This window comes from Panthera pardus, unplaced genomic scaffold (genome assembly GCF_024362965.1).
Source record: "Panthera pardus isolate Hobbes unplaced genomic scaffold, ASM2436296v1 HiC_scaffold_21, whole genome shotgun sequence".
Taxonomy (NCBI): Eukaryota; Metazoa; Chordata; class Mammalia; order Carnivora; family Felidae; genus Panthera; species Panthera pardus.
The window spans coordinates 58,401,404-58,422,605 of NW_026526777.1; the positions used below are offsets into that span (position 1 = coordinate 58,401,404).

The following is a 21,202-nucleotide window of genomic DNA, read 5'->3' on the forward strand; positions in this document are numbered from 1 at the left end:
ACAGCACCAGTCTCTGAGAAAATCCCCTGGTCCCGTGATCTTGTCACTTACATAACACCCTGTGCCCTGCACTTATGTGCCGATGCATCCTGTCACCTCCCACCCCCGGTAGGAAGGTGGTTGAGATCCTGCCTTTATGTGTGACTCCCTCCGAGGAGGGACCGAGGCAGCACCTACTTAGTAGGCCCACTAAACACACGTGGGATGACGGACCAAGCGGCCTCTCCTGGCCTGGCGCACGTTTTCCCAACACCAAGCACAGGACTTTACATTCATCCCTGTTTAATTTCGTTAGGTCTGTTTGGACCCAGCACCCCATCCTGTATAAATCATTTTGAACTCGAATACCTCACGCAGCGTGTATTAACTATCCTGGCTGGGGGTCATCTGGATTCTCCCCAGTGTTTCATCAAAGGCATGAATAAACATGTTTCGCAAAGCCAGGGCTCAGGACAGAGCCCTGTGGCCCAGCCCTGGGGACATCCCGCTGGAAAACCCTGAGGGGTGAAGTGTGGCCCCCTACACTCTGGGCAAGGTAGTTCGTCCCGCTCCGAATTCATCTTGCCGAAAAATCCTTCGTACCACAAGTAACGCAACTCTTTGAGATTTCAACATTTCCTGGCTGGCACATGGAAGCTCTCAATTCCTTCAACCCAGCCGGAAGCTCAGGACTGACGTCCGCTGAGAAGGGTTCTGGCTTGAGTGATGAACTTCCAAATACGTCCCAGCAGTCTCTGCTCCCCAGCAGGGGCCTCCCGAGCAGGTGTGCAAGGCGAGGACAGGTCAGGGGAGGCATAACCCAGGTAAGTGAGAGGGAGGGAGGGGGAGAAAAGCAGTGGGATGGTCAGCCTCTCTCCTTCCCAGGTCCTGCCTCATTTCACTGTCCTACCAGGCGAACCTACCAAACACACGTGCCGTCTCCTGTCCCCGCACCCCTTTCTTTGAAATATAATTACTGAGCCAATGATACTCCCTTCTCCTTCCAGGCCTTGGCTGCCCTGCGAGCCTGTGGCCTGGATTTGCTGTTCCAGCACCGCCCCAAGCACCAGCCTCTTACAGAGGCCCCAGGGAGATTCACCAGCGGAGGTCTGCACGCCCTGTGCGCCCCTCTCCACACACACTATCAGGGAGTCACGCACTCTCGGGCCGGAGGAGAACTTCAGATGTCCTCTTGTCTATCCTGGGTCCCAGCCAAAGCTGCACCAAAAGCGAGGGAGGCCGTTCTCTTAAAAATCTACTCATTTATTCAGCAATCACGTCCAACCTACTATGTGACGGGCACTGTTCTAAGCACTTGACGCAAATAGGAACTCATTGAATCCTCTAACAACCCAATCGTGTAGGTACTCTTACCGTTTCTATTTTTACAGATGGGAAAACCAAGGCACAGAGAGGTCACAAGCTAGTAACTGGTAGAGTCAGGACTCGAACCCAGCTGTGTGGCTCCTGCGTGTGTATTCTTAACCCTTATGCCACGTCGTTGCCTCTCCGGGAGGTGATGTGAAGCCTGCAATCCGATCTTCATTCAAAAGGGTGTGTTGAATACATACTGTGCTGATTATAGGCTACTAGGGCCAATGATGAGGATTCTTAGAGCTTACCGCTTAGTTGAAGAGATAAGGGAGCGTGCTTTAAAAAGAAAGCTGGGGCGCCTGGGTGGCTCAGTCGGTTAAGCGTCCGACTTCAGCTCAGGTCATGATCTCACGGTGCGTGAGTTCGAGCCCCGCATCGGGCTCTGTGCTAACAAACAGCTCAGAGCCTGGAGCCTGCTTCAGATTCTTTATCTCTCTCTCTCTCTCTCTCTCTCTCCCCCTCCCCTGCTCATGCTCTGCCTCTCTCTGTCTCTCAAAAATAAGTAAATGTTAAAAAAGCATGGTAGAATTGGAAAACATTTTCCTTATGACCATTACACAGACCAGGATCTTTTTTATGCATCTTCCGGCCTTCAGGGGAAGTCTTAGCTGTGTTCATAGATGCCAATATCCCCTTCTTTGCACTCCCTCTGCCGCCTCCCATTAGGCAAAGAGAACACCAGAACTTTCTTACAGAAGACACGCTCAGGGATGTTACAATTTTTCACAATATCCACGTAACAAATATTAATACCCATGCCACCATGACTTTATATCCATTGGATGTTTTCATGTTCCAAGGCAGCTTCATAATTTTTTTTTTTCCATCACACATGATCTTACTTCCTTCTCAAATGAACCCTCTAAGGTAGGTAAAGCGGGCACAAGCTTTACAGACGGAGGTACCAACCAGGACCTTAAAGCTACTTACTGACTGTGGACCCGGAACTCAGGTTTCGTGGTTTATCCGTCCACACAGCATCCCTGATGGCCTGTCCCAAATGCAGTGCTCAGAAAAGGAAACCCAAGGGGGAACCGAGGGCAGAGGGTGGCCTGTTGCTACCACTGCCTTCAAATTCTACCACCTGATTCCAGTGATATTTGCAGGCTTTCACTCACCCCTTCCTTAGACACAGAAGGAAGGGCTTATGGGAAAAATTGTAATTCTGCGTGTTTTGTAACTACATGCGGGGAAAAAAAGCACAGCTTCCCTATTCACTATGGGGGAGCGTTTCCGAGCCAGCAAGGGTGGCTGCAAGCAGTGACTCTTGGTGGCACAGTCTGTGGAATTGGCTGCTCCGGGGCTAAGATGTTTGAGAAACTTTTTGATTCTATTATTTTTTTTTCTTGTAACCTCTTTATTCTTTTTTTAATGTTTATTTTATTTTTGAGACAAAGACAGAGTGCAAGAGGGGGAGGGGAATAGAGAAAGGGAGGCAGAATCCGAAGCAGGCTGCCTGATGGGGGGCTCGAACTCACGAACCGTGAGATTGCCACCTAAGCCAGAGTCTGACGCTTAACTGACTGAGCCACACGGGTGCCCCTAACTCATTTATTCTTTGAGAAACACTACAAACAGTTGCACCTAATGGCTCATGTTCTATTTCACTGATACCGTTTTCCTACAGAAACGGGGGGTGTGTGTTCGCCCCATGACTTTCCCTCCAAACCCACCTGCCGCTCCGAATCATGCTCCAAAGCATGAAGGGGAATTAAAATCACTGAAAACATTCTTTGTGTTTGCGAAGCAGGTTTCGTTTTCATCGGGAAGAACATCTCCAGCCACGAGGTGTGTAAGTCCCCAGGGAATGAGCGTGAGCGGCACAGGTAAGTGTTCTTCCCCAGGCTTCACACCTTTGCCAGCGTGAAAGACACGGTCTTGCTTCCAGACCCAGTTCATGGATCATCTCGTCTCCTCTGGAAGTCCTGTAAGACCCCAAGGCACACGGACGGTGTTCACGACACATTCCTAACTCTTCTCATTCCCGGCACATGGGGGCACATGGGAGGATCGCTCTTCCCCACTCCTGGGGTTGAGTGTGGCTGTACGGCCAGAGCCAGGGCCGGTGCCAGTCCTCCAGAACTTTCCTTCCCTCTGCCAGGACAACTGACAATGTTCCATGTGGAAGTTGCTCCGTCAGCCTGGGTCGCAGAGGGAGGACAAGGACACGGAGCAGAACCCCCAGCCCAACTCTTTTCTTTTTTTTTTTTTTTAATGTTTATTCATTTTTGAAAGACAGAGAGAGACAGAGAAAGCACAAGCAGGGGTGGGCGGACAGAGAGGGGGACACAGAATCGGAAGCAGGCTCCAGGCTCTGAGCTGTCAGCACAGAGCCCGACGCGGGGCTCGAACTCACAGACCGCGAGATCATGACCTGAGCCGAAGTCGGACGCTCAACCGACTGAGCCACCCAGGCGCCCCTACCCCCACCCCAACGCCTAACCGACACGTAGCGTGAGAGAAAGAAACCTTTGCTGTCTTCAGCCGCTAAGACTGTGGAATTGCACTTTACGGACACACACTAGCCTGTCCTGACCATTACCTGTCATCACGTGTGACGCCAAACTGCTTACTCACTGCCTTTACAGAGCCAATCAAACAGTTTTGTATCATTTCTTCCATCTCTGCGCCCTCTCCACTTCCAAACTCTATGGATCTTGAGAGCAGGTATTGCGTCTGGTTAATTTCCATTTGGTAGCCACTCAAAACACGTCCCCAACTCAGTGAATAAAGGGATGAATAATGAACAGGTAGTTGATAACAGAATATCAAATGACATCATATAAAATGCAATTTTATCATCTTGTTGGCACAATCCTTTCTGAATGTGGAGTTGATCCTGGATAACCTTAAGTGGCTCCTCCCAGCCAGCTAATACCACACTTATCTCATTGGAAAGAGACCAGACCAGGGGGAGATAATCTTTATAGCTCCATGGCAATGTCCCATGGCACCCTGTGGACCTCGTCTCCCAACTGTGGCTCTGACCAGAAAGAAATGTGGCTGCGATCCACCCCGATGTGGGTCTTGCTACCCGAGAGGCAGGAAATTGGTCACACAACAGATATCAACAAATATTCACTGGTAATTCACTCAAGGGCAGTGACAGAGGCGGTATTGTCCCAATGTGGCTTGCAATAACCAAGGATTCACCCCGCCAATCCCCAAGTCCCCTGCCCCTAGAACGGACAGCAAGTTGCCCGCGGTAGTGAGCTACACGGCACCCTCCAAGAAGATCTGATCACTCCACGGTCTCTGGAACCTGGGAATGTTACCTCATTTAGTAAAAGGGTATTGATTCTGAGATGGGGAAATTCCCCTGGATTATCAGTGTGGGTCCTAAATCCAATGACACATGTCCTTACGAGAGACACACAGAGGAGAAGGTAACGTGAACGTGAGGCAAAGATTGCAGTGGCCACAAGCCAAGGAAGCCGGCGCCTGCCAGGAGCTGGAAGAGGCGGGGAACAGACTCCCCGGAGCCTCCTTAGGGAATGTGGCCCTGGGACACCAATTGCAGCCATCCGGCCTCCAGAACCCAGAGGATACATCCCTGTTGTTCTAAGCCACCTCGTTTGCAGCCACGTTGTGGCAGTCCCAGCAAACTCTTCTATCTGCCATCTCCACGGGCTCTAGACCCCCACGTGGGCAGCACTCGGGCGCTTTGCTGTCCCCTGGGCGTCGGCAGCTCTCGGGGCCTCCCATTCGTCGCCCCAGAAAACACAGGGGCTTGGAACCCGGTTCTTCTCCCGCATACTTCACTTCAGGGGAGGGGAGGGGATTTGGGCACGACTGGGAAACAGGGGCCAGGGGCTCTCCCAGGAAGACCCCTCGAGGGAGGCTAGGAGAACAAGGGAATAGCACTGCACCTGGGGGGGTTGGGCCTCCAAGCACCCCCCCCCCCAATCTCTGCGCTCCTGGGTTAGAACAATGACAATAAAAGCTGTTCCTGTCCCTGTCCCTCCCAGAGTTAATGGTGCTTGCTGGGTATGACCTAGGAAACTGAGCACCGCTGCCTGCACGTAGACCATACACAGAACTGGGGAGGCAAGAAAGGAATTACGAGCTGATTTCAACACACGGATGTGCAGTGCCCCGTACAAGGGAAGTTCCTGCGCCAAGCACCCAGAGTCCTTTGGCGGAGGTCTGATTTTGCCACTAACTGATTTTTTTTTTTTAGTGTTTATTTTTGAGAGACAGAGAGAGACAGCATGAGTGGGAGAGGGCAGAGAGAGAGAGAGGGAGACCCAGAATATGAGGCAGGCTCCAGGCTCTGAGCTGTCGGCCCAGAGCCCCACGCGGGCCTCAAACTCACAGACCACGAGATCATGACCTGAGCCGAAGTCGGTCGATTAACCAACTGAGCCACCCAGGTGCCCCGCCACTAACTGATTTTAAGCATGACCATCGGTCAAGCATTTCTGTTTAGTTTCCTCACGTTTAAAATGGACGGAATAGGGACACCTGGGTGGCTCAGTCGGTTAAGCATCTGACAAGATCAAGTCACGATCTTGTGGTTTTGTGGGTTCAAGCCCCGCGCTGGGTTCTGCACTGGCAGCGTGAAGCCTGCTTGGGATTCTCTTTCTCTCCCCCTGTGTCTGCCCCTCCCCCACTCACACTGTCTCTCTCTCTCTCTCTCTCTCTGAAAATTCACTGTCTCTCTCTCTCTGAAAATAAATAAAGGTTAAAAAATTAAAAAAAATAAACTAAAATGAACGGAACGGGAGAGATTGCTAACATGCCTTCTTGCTCTCAAAACCCTAAGCCCTAAAACTGAATTTTTATTTAAACTTCCTTTTTTTTTGGCCATAGACGCTTAGGCTAGTTTCACCCAGAGATACAACTGGAAACTTTCGCAAATCTTTCCGATATGTAGCAAGGTCTCAGAGTAAATCTCTGCCCGACCTTTAAGGCCCCGGGCCTAGCCACCTGGCCTCCATTGTATGCTGGCCCCGAGCTGAAGGAGTGGCCAGGCCGAGGGGCCTGTGGTCTCCCTGTGAGCACACAGGCACTGTGGGGGCGGTCAGAGCCTCTCCAGTGCAGGACAAAGAACAGGGGCCAATGGGGGGCCTGGCTCTTCCAGACTACCGTCACCTTCTAGACATAACTGAACCACACCGACGAAAACAGATGTGGTGGGTCTTTATGAGGACCAAAAAAAGATAAACTTAGGCAAAACCTCTGTATTTTAGTAGGCACCCCCACACTGACATCGATGTGGTTGCTCAGAACTTCTCCCTGATCCATCAAAACATACCTCAAGAGCAAGACGAGCCAGAGACCCAAAGCCTGGGAATGTATTTTGCGGGGGGAAGGGGGGGGTGACGTGGGGGCCACCCCCTCATGCTGGCAGAGCTGTCCCTTTAGCTCATGTGCTGGGCGAGGGTCTGCAGGGGAGGCCCCGAGGGCGCCTGAAGCCCTGGGTGTCATATTGTGACACGTAAATTCTTAGTGACCTCTGCTGTGGGTGCTGGGCTTTCGTAATAGCAGCCACAAGCTCAGCTTCCTGTTTCTGTTGTGCTGTGTCGCTGGGTCCGGCCGGGGCGATGCACATGCTCGGCTGCTGCTGGGCCCACCTCGCCTGTCCCTGCACTGCCCTGGGCCAAAGGTAAACGCTGGTTTTCTAGAACATGCACACACTGTGCGGCCACAACAGCCACAGTGGGAAGAATGAGAGGGGTTGCAGGTAGAGGTGTGAATGGACAAGGAGGTTTTTTGTGAGCCTGGTTATTCCCAGAAGGCTTTTCTTTTCTTTTTTTTCTTTTCTTTTTTCTTTTTTCTTTTCTTTTCTTTTCTTTTCTTTTCTTTTCTTTTCTTTTCTTTTCTTTTCTTTTCTTTCCCTTCCCTTCCCTTCTTTCTTTTCTTTCTTTCTTTCTTTCTTTTTCTTTCTTTCTTTCTCTTTTTTTTCTTTAAAGTTTATTCATTTTTGAGAGAGACAGAGCGTGAGCAGGGGAGGGGCAGAGAGAGAGAGGGAGACACAGCATCTGAAGCAGGCTCCGGGCACAGAGCCCGACGCAGGGCTCAAACTCACAAACCGTGAGATCATGACCTGAGCCAAAGTCAGACACTTCACGGAGTGAGCCACCCAGGTGCCCCGTCCCAGAGGCCTCTTTCTGTCGGGGAAGGAAAGAGGGCCGTGGGGGTGACTTCTGGTGAGCCTGACCAAAGGCATTCCCCTGGGGCCCGCAGCCCGTTTCATATGGATTTCCTCAGCAAGAGTGTGTAGGTGCAGGCCTGGGGCACAGCACGCTCGTCACCGGGTTGAAATCCCCATGGCTGAGCACCCCCAGGGCCGCCAGGAGGCTGCACCTTTGTGGGGGGATCCCCGGCAGAGGAAGCAAGTTTTCTCTGGCTCCCATTAGAGAGGCTGCCTTTGAACTCCTACACACCTGAGACCTTACCAAGACACTATCTTGAATTTTTTTTTTATGTTATGTCATGTGTGTACGTCTTGTTTCCCCAAATAGAAGAGAGCTCCTTTAAGGCGGGAACTGTAACTTACATTTCTCTGTAACCCCATCCTGTCCCCCAACTGCAAATACCTTTATCTCGCTTTATCCTCCAGGAACGAACGGCAGGTGGTTCCCCAGACACACCATGCTGTTTCGAGCACCAAACACTTTGCTCTTGTCACTTCCTCTCACTGGAACACTTGTCCCAATTTTGTGCACCGAGACTCCTACTCATGTCTCAAGACTCAACTTAGAAACGGTCTGTCACAGGAAGTCCCCCTGAATTCAGGCCAGGTGCGTTGCCTCTCCTGGGTGCTTGGGAGCTCAAACCTCAGTTCTGCACTGTTGGGTGCTCGCCCTGCCCCCAGACCTGAGTTCTGCAAGGCTGGGCGGGGTGAGGCGTTTATCTTTGTGCCCCCGGTGCCTGGCCTAATTAAAGAGCGAGGGTGTGGTGTCCTGTGAATTGGTAGGGATCGATTACAGAACATCCAGTCTGGGAAAGAGCTGTGATTGCTACCCCGAGGCCAGGAGGGTGGTCCTGATATGGCACAAGCAGGTTCCAAACAAAAGGCTGGGGACGTCTGGCGATGCAGACACTTAGTTTGTTGGCTGGAGAGAATGTCGGACTCCGGTGTTCGGAATTTCTCAGTGCTTCCAGCCTGGGGGCCCCAACACTATCCATTAAGGATGGGCTCTGATGGCATCTCAGAAAGGTCTCCTACACGTCCTACACATCCACATCACCTTCCCAGGGAGCCACTGGAGCTGTGATGCAGTGGCTAGAGCCCCTTCTCCCAGAAAAGGATGTGACCCATCCAAATGAGCCTTTACAGGGGAGCCTCGCAGGCTCAGCCGTCATTGTCCACAATCCCCCGGAAGACAGGTATCCAGGAGGCCCCCAAAGGAAGAAGATGGGGCGTTCACTGCCCAAACGACCGGGGTACAAGGGCAGTGTCCTCGCCGGTCTGACTCAGGTAGATCCATTCAGGAGGTGAGCTCCTGGAGAGCCTCAGGGCAGTAAGGTTGATGGCGGCCACCAAGCCCTAGCACTGTGTCCGCAGTATCGTGTGTCCTCTTTTGCACACAGAGATAAAAATGTCTGTATGATACCCCGAAGGCCGAACATGAAGTGGTATCGCTTTTGTGATGAAACTGACGATCGTACTTCTCAAGGCTTAGGCTGCACTCCTCCCCAGACGAGAGAAGCATTGCTGTTGGCTTTCCAAAGGTGCAACAGCAACCTCAGTGTCTCGGCTTCCTCCCTTATGATGGGGGGGGGGCGGGGGGGAAGGGGTGAAGGGGCGCGGAGCGGGGACAGCGAGAGATGGTTTCATTCCACCCACAGCCTTGAGATGTTTCAATTGTAGTGAGTGGAGTAGGGCTGGTCAAGCTGGCTGCAAACCTAAAACTAATACTAGAGGAAGGCAGGGCTGCCTTCAGACTTCTCTGGAACCAAAATGCTTTCCCCTGTGGCCCTGATAAGATTACCGGGCTGCTGAGCCGCCAGCGTTCAGATTTCCCACGGAACCGCTCGCCTTGCCCAGAGGAGGCTCCCTGCGGATCAGGCTCTGAAACCTGACTCCCTCCCAGGAATGCACACTCACCCCTCCTGTGATCGGGCCTGGGCCCTTCCAGTTCGACTGCCCCAAGTTCCCGCTGTCACTGCAGCCCCTTGAATGAAAGGTGTCAGCTAAGTGGAAGCCAGTGTAACTTTGTGGGTCCCACAGAGCACCTGGGAGCCAGAGAGAAATGTGGGGCTATGGGGGCATGCCCACAAGTCCTCTGAGCTAAACCCCAGCTTCCAGAGGCCATGCGGTCCCTGATTATGACCCATAAACTCCAGCCAGCAGCCAACATATGGCTCAGTGAGAGGGGGAGTCCAAAACCAGCAAAGGCTGTTGGTGAAATTGTGGTTAAAAAAAAAATTTAATGAAATAAAAAAAAAAAATCAGTGAAAAAGCAGGTTACAAACGGAATACGTTAAATATACAGGCACTGGGGCGCCTGGGTGGCTCAGTTGGTTGGGCGGCCGACTTCGGCTCAGGTCATGATCTTGCGGTCCGTGAGTTCAAGCCCCGCGTCGGGCTCTGTGCTGACAGCTCAGAGCCCGGAGCCTGTTTCAGATTCTGTGTCTCCCTCTCTCTGACCCTCCCCCGTTCATGCTCTGTCTCTGTCTCAAAAATAAATAAATAAAGGTTAAAAAAGTATATATATACAGGCACACACACACGTACACACACACTCTGTACCTCCCTCTTTCTCTCGTCATCGTGCTACTGACAGTCTGCAAGGATAAAAGATATGACAGCCCCACAGGTAACATTTCAAACACAAGCTTTAGTATGCAATAAATGCTCAGTAAATATGGAATAAATGGACGAATAACCAAGAATATCTGGGAAGGACGTGGAGTTGCCTCAGAGAAAAGGGCTCATTAACTGTCTCCATCTAAATTAGAAATCCATTGTTTGCTCAGTGGCAATAAAGTTTAATGGTCCCAGACGAAATCTTTCATTTGTTCAACGAAATAGACATATGGCCGTGGGAGATAAGTTTAATTTTCCCGTGTCTACTATTAGCTGAACACGTGAAGCATTTAGTCTGTAAAAATTAAACTTTTTGCAAGCACTCTCAGGCTATTTGATAGGGCCTGCAACTTATATTTAAACAACTAAGGATATTAATTTAACGTAGATGTCCTAAGTCTCCAGCTCTTTCTTTACTATATAATTCTCTCTTCTGGGCTCCTATCCACAGTGATGTCACCTATGATCTCTTCTAAAAATGAATCGCATTTGCATCCTGGGAGGCCTGTATTTCTCATGGAGTGCTGGGCATCTCAAAACCAATATACCTGAACCTTGCTTTAAAAAAAAAAAAAAATCCCATGGGGGCACCTGGGTGGCTCAGGCAGTTAGGCATCCGACTTCGGTTCAGGTCATGATCTCGAGGTTTGTGAGTTTGAGCCCCGTGTCAGGATCTGCACTGACAGCTCGGAGCCTGGAGCCTGCTTCCGATTCTGTGTCTCCCTCTCTCTCTCTCCCTCTGCCTCTCCCCTGCTCATAGTCTGTCTCTGTCTCTCAAAAATAAATAAATGTAAAAAAAAAAAAAAATAATAAAGTAAAACAAATAAGATTAAATTACAAAATCCGATCTCTCTCCCATCATCAATCATTTATTTATTTCCTCGTTCAAAAACCATTTACGGTCTGCTGGGCCTTCCAGGGAGAGGGCCAGGTGGGCAGGCAATTCCAAGTCGACTTAGGACTCTAATGCAGCTTGAACAAAGTGCTCTGAGAGCGAGGTCGACGACCCTGGGGGCATCTGGGAAGGCTTCCCAAGGCGGAGACACTGGTGCCGGGGACAGAGAGGTCAAGGAGTTCCCTGTGGCTGTTAATTCATTTCCCAAGCAAACTTCTCTTGAGAAATGAGATGATTATACGTCTAGGCACTGTGCTAACTGAGCTCACACACCAGCCGTCAATTCTCATTTCTCCTTCAACACGGGGTCTTCACTCCTGCATCGTTTCCATCCTTTTTGTCTCTCGAAGTCAGACTCTGGGCGCGGACCCTCAGAGAAGCTTCTCGGCCTACTTCCCCTGCTCACTCAATGAACTGGCATTTCTGCCAACTCATCCCTGCAACCTCCCGGCCGCCATCTTACTAAATGCCCGGCAGTTTCCTACTGTCCATGGAGCAGAACCCGGGGCCATCCACTACCTGGCCTTTGAGGCCTGCAGCTGGCCTCTGTCTGATTTAGAAAAAGGCACCCCTTGGGGGCACAGCGAGACAAGGAGACTTTGTGGGAAGAAAAAGTAACCCCTTCCTCCAGATGGCTTGGATTCCAGCTCCCACTCACCCACTTGGCCAGCATCCACTATACTTGGAGGCCCTGTGGTTTTTATCTTATTACTTTCATTTTTTTTTTTTTTCTCTCACTGCTTCCCTACCTTCCTCTCCAGCCAACTGGCCTACTTTCCTGAACAAAGCTGGCATGTTCTCCCTGTACCCATTCCTTATGCCTTCTCCTCCTCACCACCCACCCTTCTTTCAAGGCTTCTGTCAAGTCTCACCTCGAAATATCGGAATACTGTAGCACTTATGATCTGCGGTAGTCATTCATTTGGCATTCACCCATCTGAAAATTGCGTCCACGACGGGGTCTAGTAAGTCCCATCTCCCCTACCGGACGGCGTGTGAGCTTTTCAAACCCATCTTTATCTTGTTTATTCCAGAGGGCTTAACGAGGGCTGAAGTAATGATTGAGACTGCCGATAATGGGAACGGTGACTGAAAAAAAGAAAAGGTTCGCCAAAGACTTCTAATAGGCAAGTGGGTTCTAGAGAATGAATGTTGAGTCAGCCCTGTTGGTCTGACTTGAATTCCTAATGCTGAGAAGTAATATAACTCAGCTTCTCCCCAAGTATAGTGGTGCCTTCAAGCTCCAAAGGGAGTCTCATCTCTCAAAAGAGGGTTTTACTCTGCGAGCTGGCAGGAGTTCCCAAACCCCACTCCTGCATACCATGACCCCCCATAAAGAGTTTACTTCCTGGTTCAGAACTGTCACTTCCCCAGCCTCTCGGTTTCCTCTTTACGTCCTTTTCCAGGGCCCGGCAGTCCAAGTTCTTTTTTCAGTCGTTTTGACAAAGAAACTTCAAAAGCAGGGCACATCGACAGACTTCCTGGCTAGCTGAGCAATTCCTCTCATCCCCCCTCACCCCCCACACCCCCCCATCTTGGTGAGATTCCCCGGTCAGTAACTACACTACGCATCTCTGGAGCCGCATCTCTGGAGCCGGGAGGGGGGGGCACAGAGAGGGGGGCTCCCCCCCCCCACCCAACACCGGCCCCAAGCCACACAGGAAGTTGCTCAGGTGAGAATTTCGGGGCCTCCCTCCCCACCCCAACCCGCACACCATTCCTTCCTCAGCTGAGGGAGAAGAGAGTGCCTCTGTGGAAGGAGTCCCTCTACCTCTTCCCAGAACAAAGTTCACACATGCCTTTGGCCCTCAAGCGGCAACATGCTTTTAAGCCTAAAGCGTGCTTTGCTCTTATCCCCAGTCCATTTCTGCAAGAAATGAGCCAGGTCCTACATCATATTGAACCTCTAGCCTAGGGCCTGAGGCCCCCTATACTCTCCCAGAGGAGGGAACCCACTTTTTAACATTTTTAATGTCTATTTATTTTTGAGAGAGAGAGAGAGAGCACGAGTGGGTGAGGGGCAGAGAGAGAGAGGGAGACACAGAATTACAGCCACAGCGGGCTCCAAGCTCTGAGCTGTCTGCACAGAGCTTGACACGGGGCTCGAACTCACGAACCTTGAAATCACGACCTGAGTGGAAGTTGACTGAGCCACCCAGGTGCCCCCTGAGGGAACCCACTTCTCAAGCAACTTCTCTAGGAGCCTTCATTCACCCTGCCTGACCACCCAGGCGCCCCGGGGGGGGGGGGGGGGGGCGTCTCCCTCCTCCGCCCCTGATCTGCCCTGATCTGCCCTGATCTGCCCTGAGGCCGTATCGCGGAGAGAATCCCGTGAACACCACCTGCTGAGCTTTGCCGAGAGTTCCCTGCCACCCCTCCGCAGCCCTGATCTGCCTGAGTTTCCCTGACTTGCAAATGTTGCTACCGAGGGTCCATCCCACACTCTGCAGGCTCCCTGAAGATGATCCCTGTTCCTTGAAGACAACCGGTCGAGCTGCATGCCTGAACGCGGGATGCCTGCCCCATACAGACCCACAGCCCCGCAGAGAAGTCACAGAGGCAGGCCCAGCAGAGAGTCTAGCTTAGGACAGCCAGCCAGGGCTCCTGCACAGAGCCTGGAGCTGGGAAGAGAGACAACTGTCTGTGAGTTGATTGTCGCTGCCAGCCTCAGGAGGAACAGTTTTCGTTTTGAACATGGGTGGGAGTGGCACCCCTGGCAGGCGCACTTCCAGCGGTGAATGTGGGTGGGAATCACCTTAGAAGCCACATAACATTTGCACCTTCTCCTTTCATCGTTGTTGAAAGCCCTGTCCTGCTAAGAGTGGCTGAGGGCTGAAGGTCAGGTCTCCATTTCAAGGGGGAAATCTACGGACGCCTCCAAATGTGGCCAAGGGAGGGACCGGGGAATCCAGCGGGCATTCCTGCACAGGACAGCGGCGCCTGGACCCCACCGAGGCCGGAACGGCGCCAGGAAAGACCCACGCACAGAAGGGAGCCGCGGAGAGCCTCCCCCGGGGTGCGCCCCCCACACGCGGCCAGCACACCTCAGACGGCGGGGACATGCAGGGGACTCGCGCGTGTACCAGAAACGGTGCCATTTCACTGCCCACGAGGGGAGCTTCTCGGAAAGTTCTGAAAGGACATGCGACAGACTGGGGCTTGACAAGCAAGAGGACTCTCTGTAAGAGGCCAGTCTGCAGTGGAAAAGGGAAGCCCACAGCCAGGCACAGAAGTGCCTCGCGTCGCCCGTTCTGTTTCCCTTTTCAGTACCCGTCCTCTCTGCAGATTCGGGGGCTTCGGCTTCCGTGCGAGTGTTCGCCCACGCGTTCGCGCGTTTACGCAGTCGGCTGCACCGCACTCTTGGATTCTGAAGCCCGGAGGTCCACACCCCACACCTGGAGCCCCCGGACGGGACCTTCGACCTCCCCCCCCCCCCCCCCACTCCGCGCGCTCCCTCTCGGGTCCCCCCGCCGCCCCGGGGGGGGGTGTCTCCCGGGGAGCACGGGGCCCTCCGGGGCGCGTCCACCCTCCCTTGGGGGGGGCGGCCGCAGCCCCGCGCCCCCAGCCCTGCGCCCGGGGCTTTACCTCCATGGCCTCCAGGTGCCGGCTCCGCGGCGGCCGCGCTCGCTGTCCGCTCGGCTCCCCGCGCCCGCCGGGCCGGGGCTGCGGCGCGCAGGGCAAGGGGGCGGCGGCGCGCCGGCTGCCTCGCTCGGGACTGCGGGCGGCCCGGCCCTGCGCGAGAGCACGAGGGAGGGGGAGGCCGGGGGTGGGGGGAGGGGGGAAGGGGTGGGGAGCGGGGGAGGGAGGCCGGCGATCAGGGTTTAAATTTAGACGCAAATCTAAACAGATACTGTCCCCTCCCAGGGCAGGACTCGGGCGAGGGAGCCGCGACTCCATTAATCTGCCCAAACATGGGGATGGGACAACCGCCTGGCCCCTCTTCCTCGCGAAGTTTCCGCCGGACCCCGGTCTTTGCCCGGGTCCCAGCCCTTTTCAACCTCGCCCTCCTTTCACATGCCTTTTTCTGGCTCTAAAAGTTAAAGTTGTTCTTCTATTCCTTTTCTCTCCCCTCTTTTCTGTTTCTTTTACGTGCATCCTTGTTGCTTTCTTCCTTTTTTTTTTTTTTTTTTTTTTAAATTATTGCATTCATGTCATACCTGGGTTTCCTGGAGTTCTGGCGTGGGAGCGAGAGGACTGTGGAGGCGTCCGTGCTCTCTCATGGCCCCAGACGGGAGCTGTGGCAACGCTCAGGGTGGCACCGACAGGACCACCTTTCCTATTTTCGCCTTTCTTTTCCACGTGCATGGTCACATTTTCAGGAAACCGCTATCAATCTATCCGTCTCTCATCTGTGTATAGGGCGGGGTGGGGGGGGGGGGAGGGGGGGAGGGTTGGGGAGGAAGGACAAGAAATCCAAGCAAAGATTTTCAGGTTCCCTGTGGCGTGAAATCTTTTTCTTTTCCCCTGATTAGACTGATGCATTGGATTCTGTGGGAATTTCAGCTCCCACAAGCTGCTTGCTAAAGGGCCTTTTCCCGTTCCTGTTAAATAGAGTAAAGGCCAAGATCCTGAACATCCGATTCCCAGAAGACCCAGCATAGCAGCCCTCCCCCAGCGCTGTCCCAGCCCTCTGGGCAGCCAAGAGGCTGGAAGAAGAGGAGGCCACACCGGAGGGATGAATCTGCTACCAGCTTGTACACTGGCCACCGGCCCCAGGTGCCCCTTCTGGATCCCTCCTCCCAGGACAGAGAGAAGAGGGGACATGGGTGCAGGGATTATGAGGGGTGGGTATTGGCTGGCAGGGAGGGAGGCCTCCTGTCCTGCCCCCATGCCCAAGGCCTCACCCAGGGCACCCGGGACAGGGAGGGCCCTCTTCAGAGGCAGCGGGCCCTGTGAAGGGAAATATACGGAGAATCCCATAAAGGAAACAAGTTGAGAGTTTGCTCACACTAGGGAGAGCTGCCCTGACTCTGCTGTTCATCCCAACACCACCCCGGGGGGCTTTCAGGCCCTTCGATTGCTGCTTTGGGTACCAGTCTTAGAAACATGACCTTCTTCCTATCATAGAACCTTCTAAAGCCTGACTTTCTAAAACACTAACAGCCCGAATGCCAAAGTATTTTCTAGTTCATCAAACTGAATGGAACAACGGGGGCAAAGACCTTGATTTCAGAGACAGATTGAGGGTTGTATTCTAGCTCCGCTACTTTCTTGCTGAGTTTCCTTGGACGGGTCACTTGACCTCTCTGATCCCGGTTTCCTCAATCTGTACAGTTTAGTAGTCACTCTGAGAAGAGTAGCTATTTTTACAATGTTTCACTTTGTGTACAAGCTCCAATCGGTAGGGACCAGATCTTTCTTTTATTTAGAGCAGGGCATTCTGGGGCCCAAGGAAAGGGTCCCCTCCCCGTTTCAGCCACACAGCTACAGATGTGAGGACTCTAGGGCAGGACTGGCAGCAGGAAAGGAAATTTCCTGGTACCTTCCAATGCATACTTGTGGCTGTGATTGTTTTCCTTTCTTCCTTTTTTAAAAAAAAATTTTTTTTTAATGTTTATTTATTTTTTCAGACGATGTGAGAGACAGAGTGCAAGCAGCAGAGGGGCAGACAGAGGGAGACACAGAATCTGAAGCAGGCTCCAGGCTCTAGAGCGGTCAGCCCAGAGCCTGATGCGGGGCTCGAACTCATCAACCATGAGATCATGACCTGATCTGAAATCGGACGCTTAACCGACTGAGCCGCTCTCAGTGCCCCTTCCTTTCTTCCTTTTAAAGGGGCATGGCTGAGCTGGTGACAGGAACATAGTTTCTTACCATGTCTTCTAACCCTGACTCATGGCGCCTCTTTCTGCCTCCATCTTGTCACCCTTCCTTTCGGCTCAGAAAGGGAGCCGAGGGGACTGCCCCGGCACAGGTTTCTGGCTTCAAAACAGAAGGACGGAAGTGCCTACCCAAAGGAAACCGTTAGGCCCAGATAGCATCTCAGTCACCCAAGGTAACTTGCAGCTGCACCCCACGCCCTGCCCCAGGCCTTCCCTTGCCCAGTGAGAACCCATAGCCCACAGTGCGAACAAACTCGGCCTCTGCCATGCTCCGGGGTCTCGAGATCTGCAGAGTAGAGAGCTGCTGCAGCTTTGGGCCCCAGGCAGAGACCTTCACTGGAGGCAGGAATGGAAAATGGGGAGAGAGGGGTCGGTGGGGGGGGGGGGGGGGAGCGACAGCTCTGAGCTCAGTTTCAGCAGCCATGAGTAGGGGTGGGGGGTGTGCCCCTCCTGCCCCTCCAGAAGATCCCCAGAAGCCAGAGTCGCGATAGCCCGCTGGTAAACACTCTGTTTTTGCTGGGTCACCTGGGATTGTGACTTGCCGCCCTATGGGCTGGGAGAAGCTGACAGCCTAAGGGGAAGGGAAAGTGGCTCGGAGGGGGTGGTTCCCCTCCCTCTCTGGGGGGCTGGCTGTCTCATCAGGGCCCACTTCCTTTACTTTCTCCCACGCCCCCTTCACACAGCCTTGCAGTCTGAACCAGCCAAGCAGTAAATAAAGGCCAGGGCAGGTTGAAGAACAGAGAGCAACAGAGACACAGCCAGGGCAGGGATCCCCTAGTGGAGCCCGTATCACCACGGGCAGCCGGATGCACATGGCAGGCCCTCAACAGATATTGGGTGAGTGAGTGGACAAACGAGTAAGTGAAGCAAGTTAGTAGAATCGTTGTCTTTAAATCGAAGACAAAGCCTTTTCCATAGATAGGTCTCCAAGGGGAGAAAAGACCCACTGGGAGAAAAGATCATTGAAGGCCATGAGAAGTTAGGCAGTAACTTAATTTTTGAACAGAAGTGTCAAGAGCTCATTCACTCAGCTCTTAGTAAGCGGCCACAGCGTGCTGCTGATGGTCTATTTTTAAAATGAAGAGCAGGAAGGGGCACCTGGCTGGCTGGGTTGGAAGAGCATACGACTCTTGACCTCGGGGTCATGAGTTCGAGCCCCACATGGGGTGTAGAGATTGCTTAAGTAACTAAAACTTTTGAAAAAGTTAAGAGCAAGGAACCCAACAAATATTCTTGCATGACTGCAGATAATTAACTTTAAAAAAATAGATCTTTCAGCCCTCAGTTCAGGGAATGTGGCAAAAACAAAACAACTCATTCTGCCGCAGGTGACTATTCTTGAGGAACGGATTGAAAACGTTGAAAGGAAAGCATAAAGACTTAGGGTTTTTATGTGTTTACGGCGTGGCCATGGAGGGTTTCCCAGAGGAAGACGGTAGCTGTAGTTCATGTATTTCATGTGTGAAAGGTCAATTGAGGAGGAAGGCAGCAGGGTAGCAATGGAGCCATAGGGAAGACGTTGAAGTGTGTGGAGAACCGTCAGCAGAGATTGGAGACCTCATGAGGAAGGCTTTTGATTGGCCCTTTGGGGGTCAGGAGATTGGCTACACAGGGAAGTCGAGCAAATAAGTTGATATATCGAAGCCAGTGGGAGAGAAGTTTCTCGCTGATGGTGAAGGGAGGTACAAATATGCAAGGGGTGGTGTGGGGGGACTAGAATGAACTAGACTGGACTAGAATGAACTCTGGTGCTGGATTGGAATGGGAGGTAATGGTGTGGAGTCATGGCTTTCAGCCTGTAGATAGCTGTAAATAGCAATGCATATACCTACATGCATCTATTTCTTAGTTTGAGCCACTGAGGGAGCGTAGGAGCAGTGACACCCCAGTAGCAATCAGTGCACCCAGAGCCCAGGTCTTGGTTTCTAAATACCATTCTCCACTAAAGGAACACAGGCTCCTTGGAGAAAATGGGTGATGACAGGGCTGGGGCAGATAAAGAACAAGATGAGCCTGGAACTTGTTGTTTTGACAGAAAATATGGAAGTTCTCAATGAATGACAGAGAGACACTAAAAAGACGCCGAAGCCCGCTTACAGGAGTATCGGCTTAGGTCACGACCTCACGGTCGTGAGTTCGAGCCCCACGCCGGGTTCTGTGCTGAGCATACAGCCTGCTTGGGATTCTCCCTCTTCCCCTCCCCCCACTCTTTGTCTTTCTCCAAATAAACTTAAAAAAAAAAAAAATAAAAGAAGTTCATAGGTCTAAACTGATATAAACAAACAAGTGGGAGAAGAGAAGGTTCTTACCGCACAATACCAATGAACAAATGTAAAACAAAGTTTAGAAGAAAACTGCCGTGTGACAATCATCGTAGCTATAATTTCAGGTGAGAAACATTATGGGGTGTTAAATCCAGTGGGGGAAAAACGAGATGAGGAATGGGATTTTACATGATTTAAAAAGATCGCCCCTACAAGTTACTCATTAATTACAAAGGGGAGAGGGGCACCTGGGTGGCTCAGTCGGTTGAGCGTCCGACTTCCGCTCAGGTCACGATCTCATGGTCCGTGAGTTCGAGCCCCGCGTCGGGCTCTGGGCTGATGGCTCAGAGCCTGGAGCCTGCTTCCGATTCTGTGTCTCCCTCTCTGCCCCTCCCCTGTTCATGCTCTGTCTCTCTCTGTCTCAAAAATAAAAAAAAAAAAAAAAAAAGTTAAAAAACATAAAATAAAAAAAAAAATAAATTACAAAGGGGAGAAAGCACCTTTACAGGGAACAACCATAACAGACACCATATTAACCAAGTGATCAAAGTAAACATGACCGACAGTGGGGCAAACTGATATCACGTGTTACCTGATGGGATACAATAGGAACATACCATCACTTCTGTGATATTCTTGCCCAAAGTGCATAAACCGAATCTAATCATGAGGAAACGTTGCAGAAGCTACATAGGAAGACATTCCTCAAAGTGACGGGTCCATAGTCTCCAAGTGCAGTCAGAGGAGGAAGTGCGGGGAAGGGGCCTAGGCTGAAGGAGATGGAGATCACGTGACCACTGGTTCCATGTGTGGTTCTGGGTTGGCTGCTTTGACTATAAAGTCTATTTTTTTTTTTTTTTACTATAAAGTCTATCAAAGGGTTATCGTAGGCACCTGTATCAAATCATGGCCACATACACTTTAAGTATCTTACAGTGTTACCAGTCCATATAACGATACCTCAGTAAAGCTGAAAAAAAGAAATTATTAGGATAATTGGCAACACCGTAAGGACTCCTGGGTGAAGGCGATGTGGGGGTCTTTGTATTAATCCTACAGCTTTTCTCAATGTTTAAAATTATTTCAAACTAAAGAAATGAAGGAAAAAGGTGGTGGGGGAAGAATCGAGCTGTCCCATTTCTTTGCTTTCAACTGACTCCCTATCCAGTCCCTGCGTCGTCTGTTCCTCCCCGCTCCACCCCCACCCAGACATCCACAAGGTGGCCGGGGGTCTACTGTCCCCTGCTTTGGAGAGAGACGATAGGCAGAGAATACCCGGTCCTCCAGCGTGACAGAGGATGGAGACAGGAAGGGGGAGATTATTCAAGTCTTTGTACAAATATCTTTCTGTGGTTGCGATAACTACATGCATCTTTGTGATTTGGAGAATTTAAAAAAAGAAGAAATCAAGGAACCAAACTGGACTGAGGGAGGGCTGTATGTACTGACAAAGCCTGCACTCGGCTCAGGTGCACCTAGGAAGGGGCTGGGGGTCCAAAGCTGAGAGAAGGCCAATTAGGGATTTCCTAGGGTGGGGCAGGGGCAGCTCAGCTAGGAACGTGGTCCCATCACCAAGGCCAAGGAACAGTGTTGACAAAAACCCAAAGTGGGTGGTCTGGAGGCCCCAAAAGATTGCGACCTTCTCCTTCTGAGGCAGACCCCATGTTCTGGAATGATATTACACAGCCCTACAAGGAATCTCAAACCTTCTCAGCCTTGAAGCATCTTAAGCAGAGCACCTGAGAACCAGCCTCACCTCCAGCCGTAAACTAGAATGCCTCAAGGAGCTTTGAAAAAAAAAATATCTAGGGGCGTCTGGGTGGCTCAGTCGGTTGAGCGTCTGACTTCGGATCAGGTCATGATCTCACGGTTCTTGAGTTCGAGCCCCGCCCCACCCCAGTGGACAGGGAGTGGTGCCAGGTATCAGTGTGTTTTGTAAGCTTCAGCCAAGAGGTAAATCCTGAATAGTCTAAGCCAATTATGGAAATAACATTCCTCTTGCCAGAAATTGGATTGGAGAGAAATAAGTGAGGACATGTTGGCCAGTGAGATAAAAGGGGAAAATCTTTATGCTTTCTGATAAACACATAGGAAGAGAAGCTCTATAAAT

The 21,202-nt window shown here is 51.8% G+C and overlaps 1 protein-coding gene and 1 long non-coding RNA gene across 5 annotated transcripts in view; one reads left to right on the plus strand and one right to left on the minus strand.

Annotated features, from left to right (window-relative positions):
• Nucleotides 1–15,348, minus strand: part of RCSD1 (RCSD domain containing 1) — a 72,933-nt gene extending 57,585 nt beyond the window's left edge. For 2 of the 3 annotated variants that reach the window (XR_008424686.1, XM_053909348.1), the window contains exon 1: nucleotides 14,592–14,736. Coding sequence is in view for 2 of the 3 variants with exons in the window: in XM_053909348.1 (XP_053765323.1) it covers nucleotides 14,592–14,597 (6 nt within the window). In the remaining variant the exon portion in view is untranslated. Of the gene's footprint in view, nucleotides 1–14,591; nucleotides 14,737–15,163 lie in introns of those variants that run through there. The other variant, XM_053909349.1, reaches the window with a different exon arrangement.
• On the plus strand, nucleotides 13,344–19,503 carry LOC109251711 (uncharacterized). 2 transcript variants are annotated; one of them, XR_002073662.2, is made up of 4 exons: nucleotides 13,344–14,386; nucleotides 15,559–15,722; nucleotides 16,615–17,001; nucleotides 18,864–19,503. It is a non-coding gene; the product is annotated as an uncharacterized LOC109251711 (long non-coding RNA). The 2 variants fall into 2 exon arrangements; XR_008424687.1 differs by lacking the exon at nucleotides 18,864–19,503 and having other exon boundaries at nucleotides 16,615–17,191.
• Nucleotides 19,504–21,202: the final 1,699 nt, after the last annotated feature.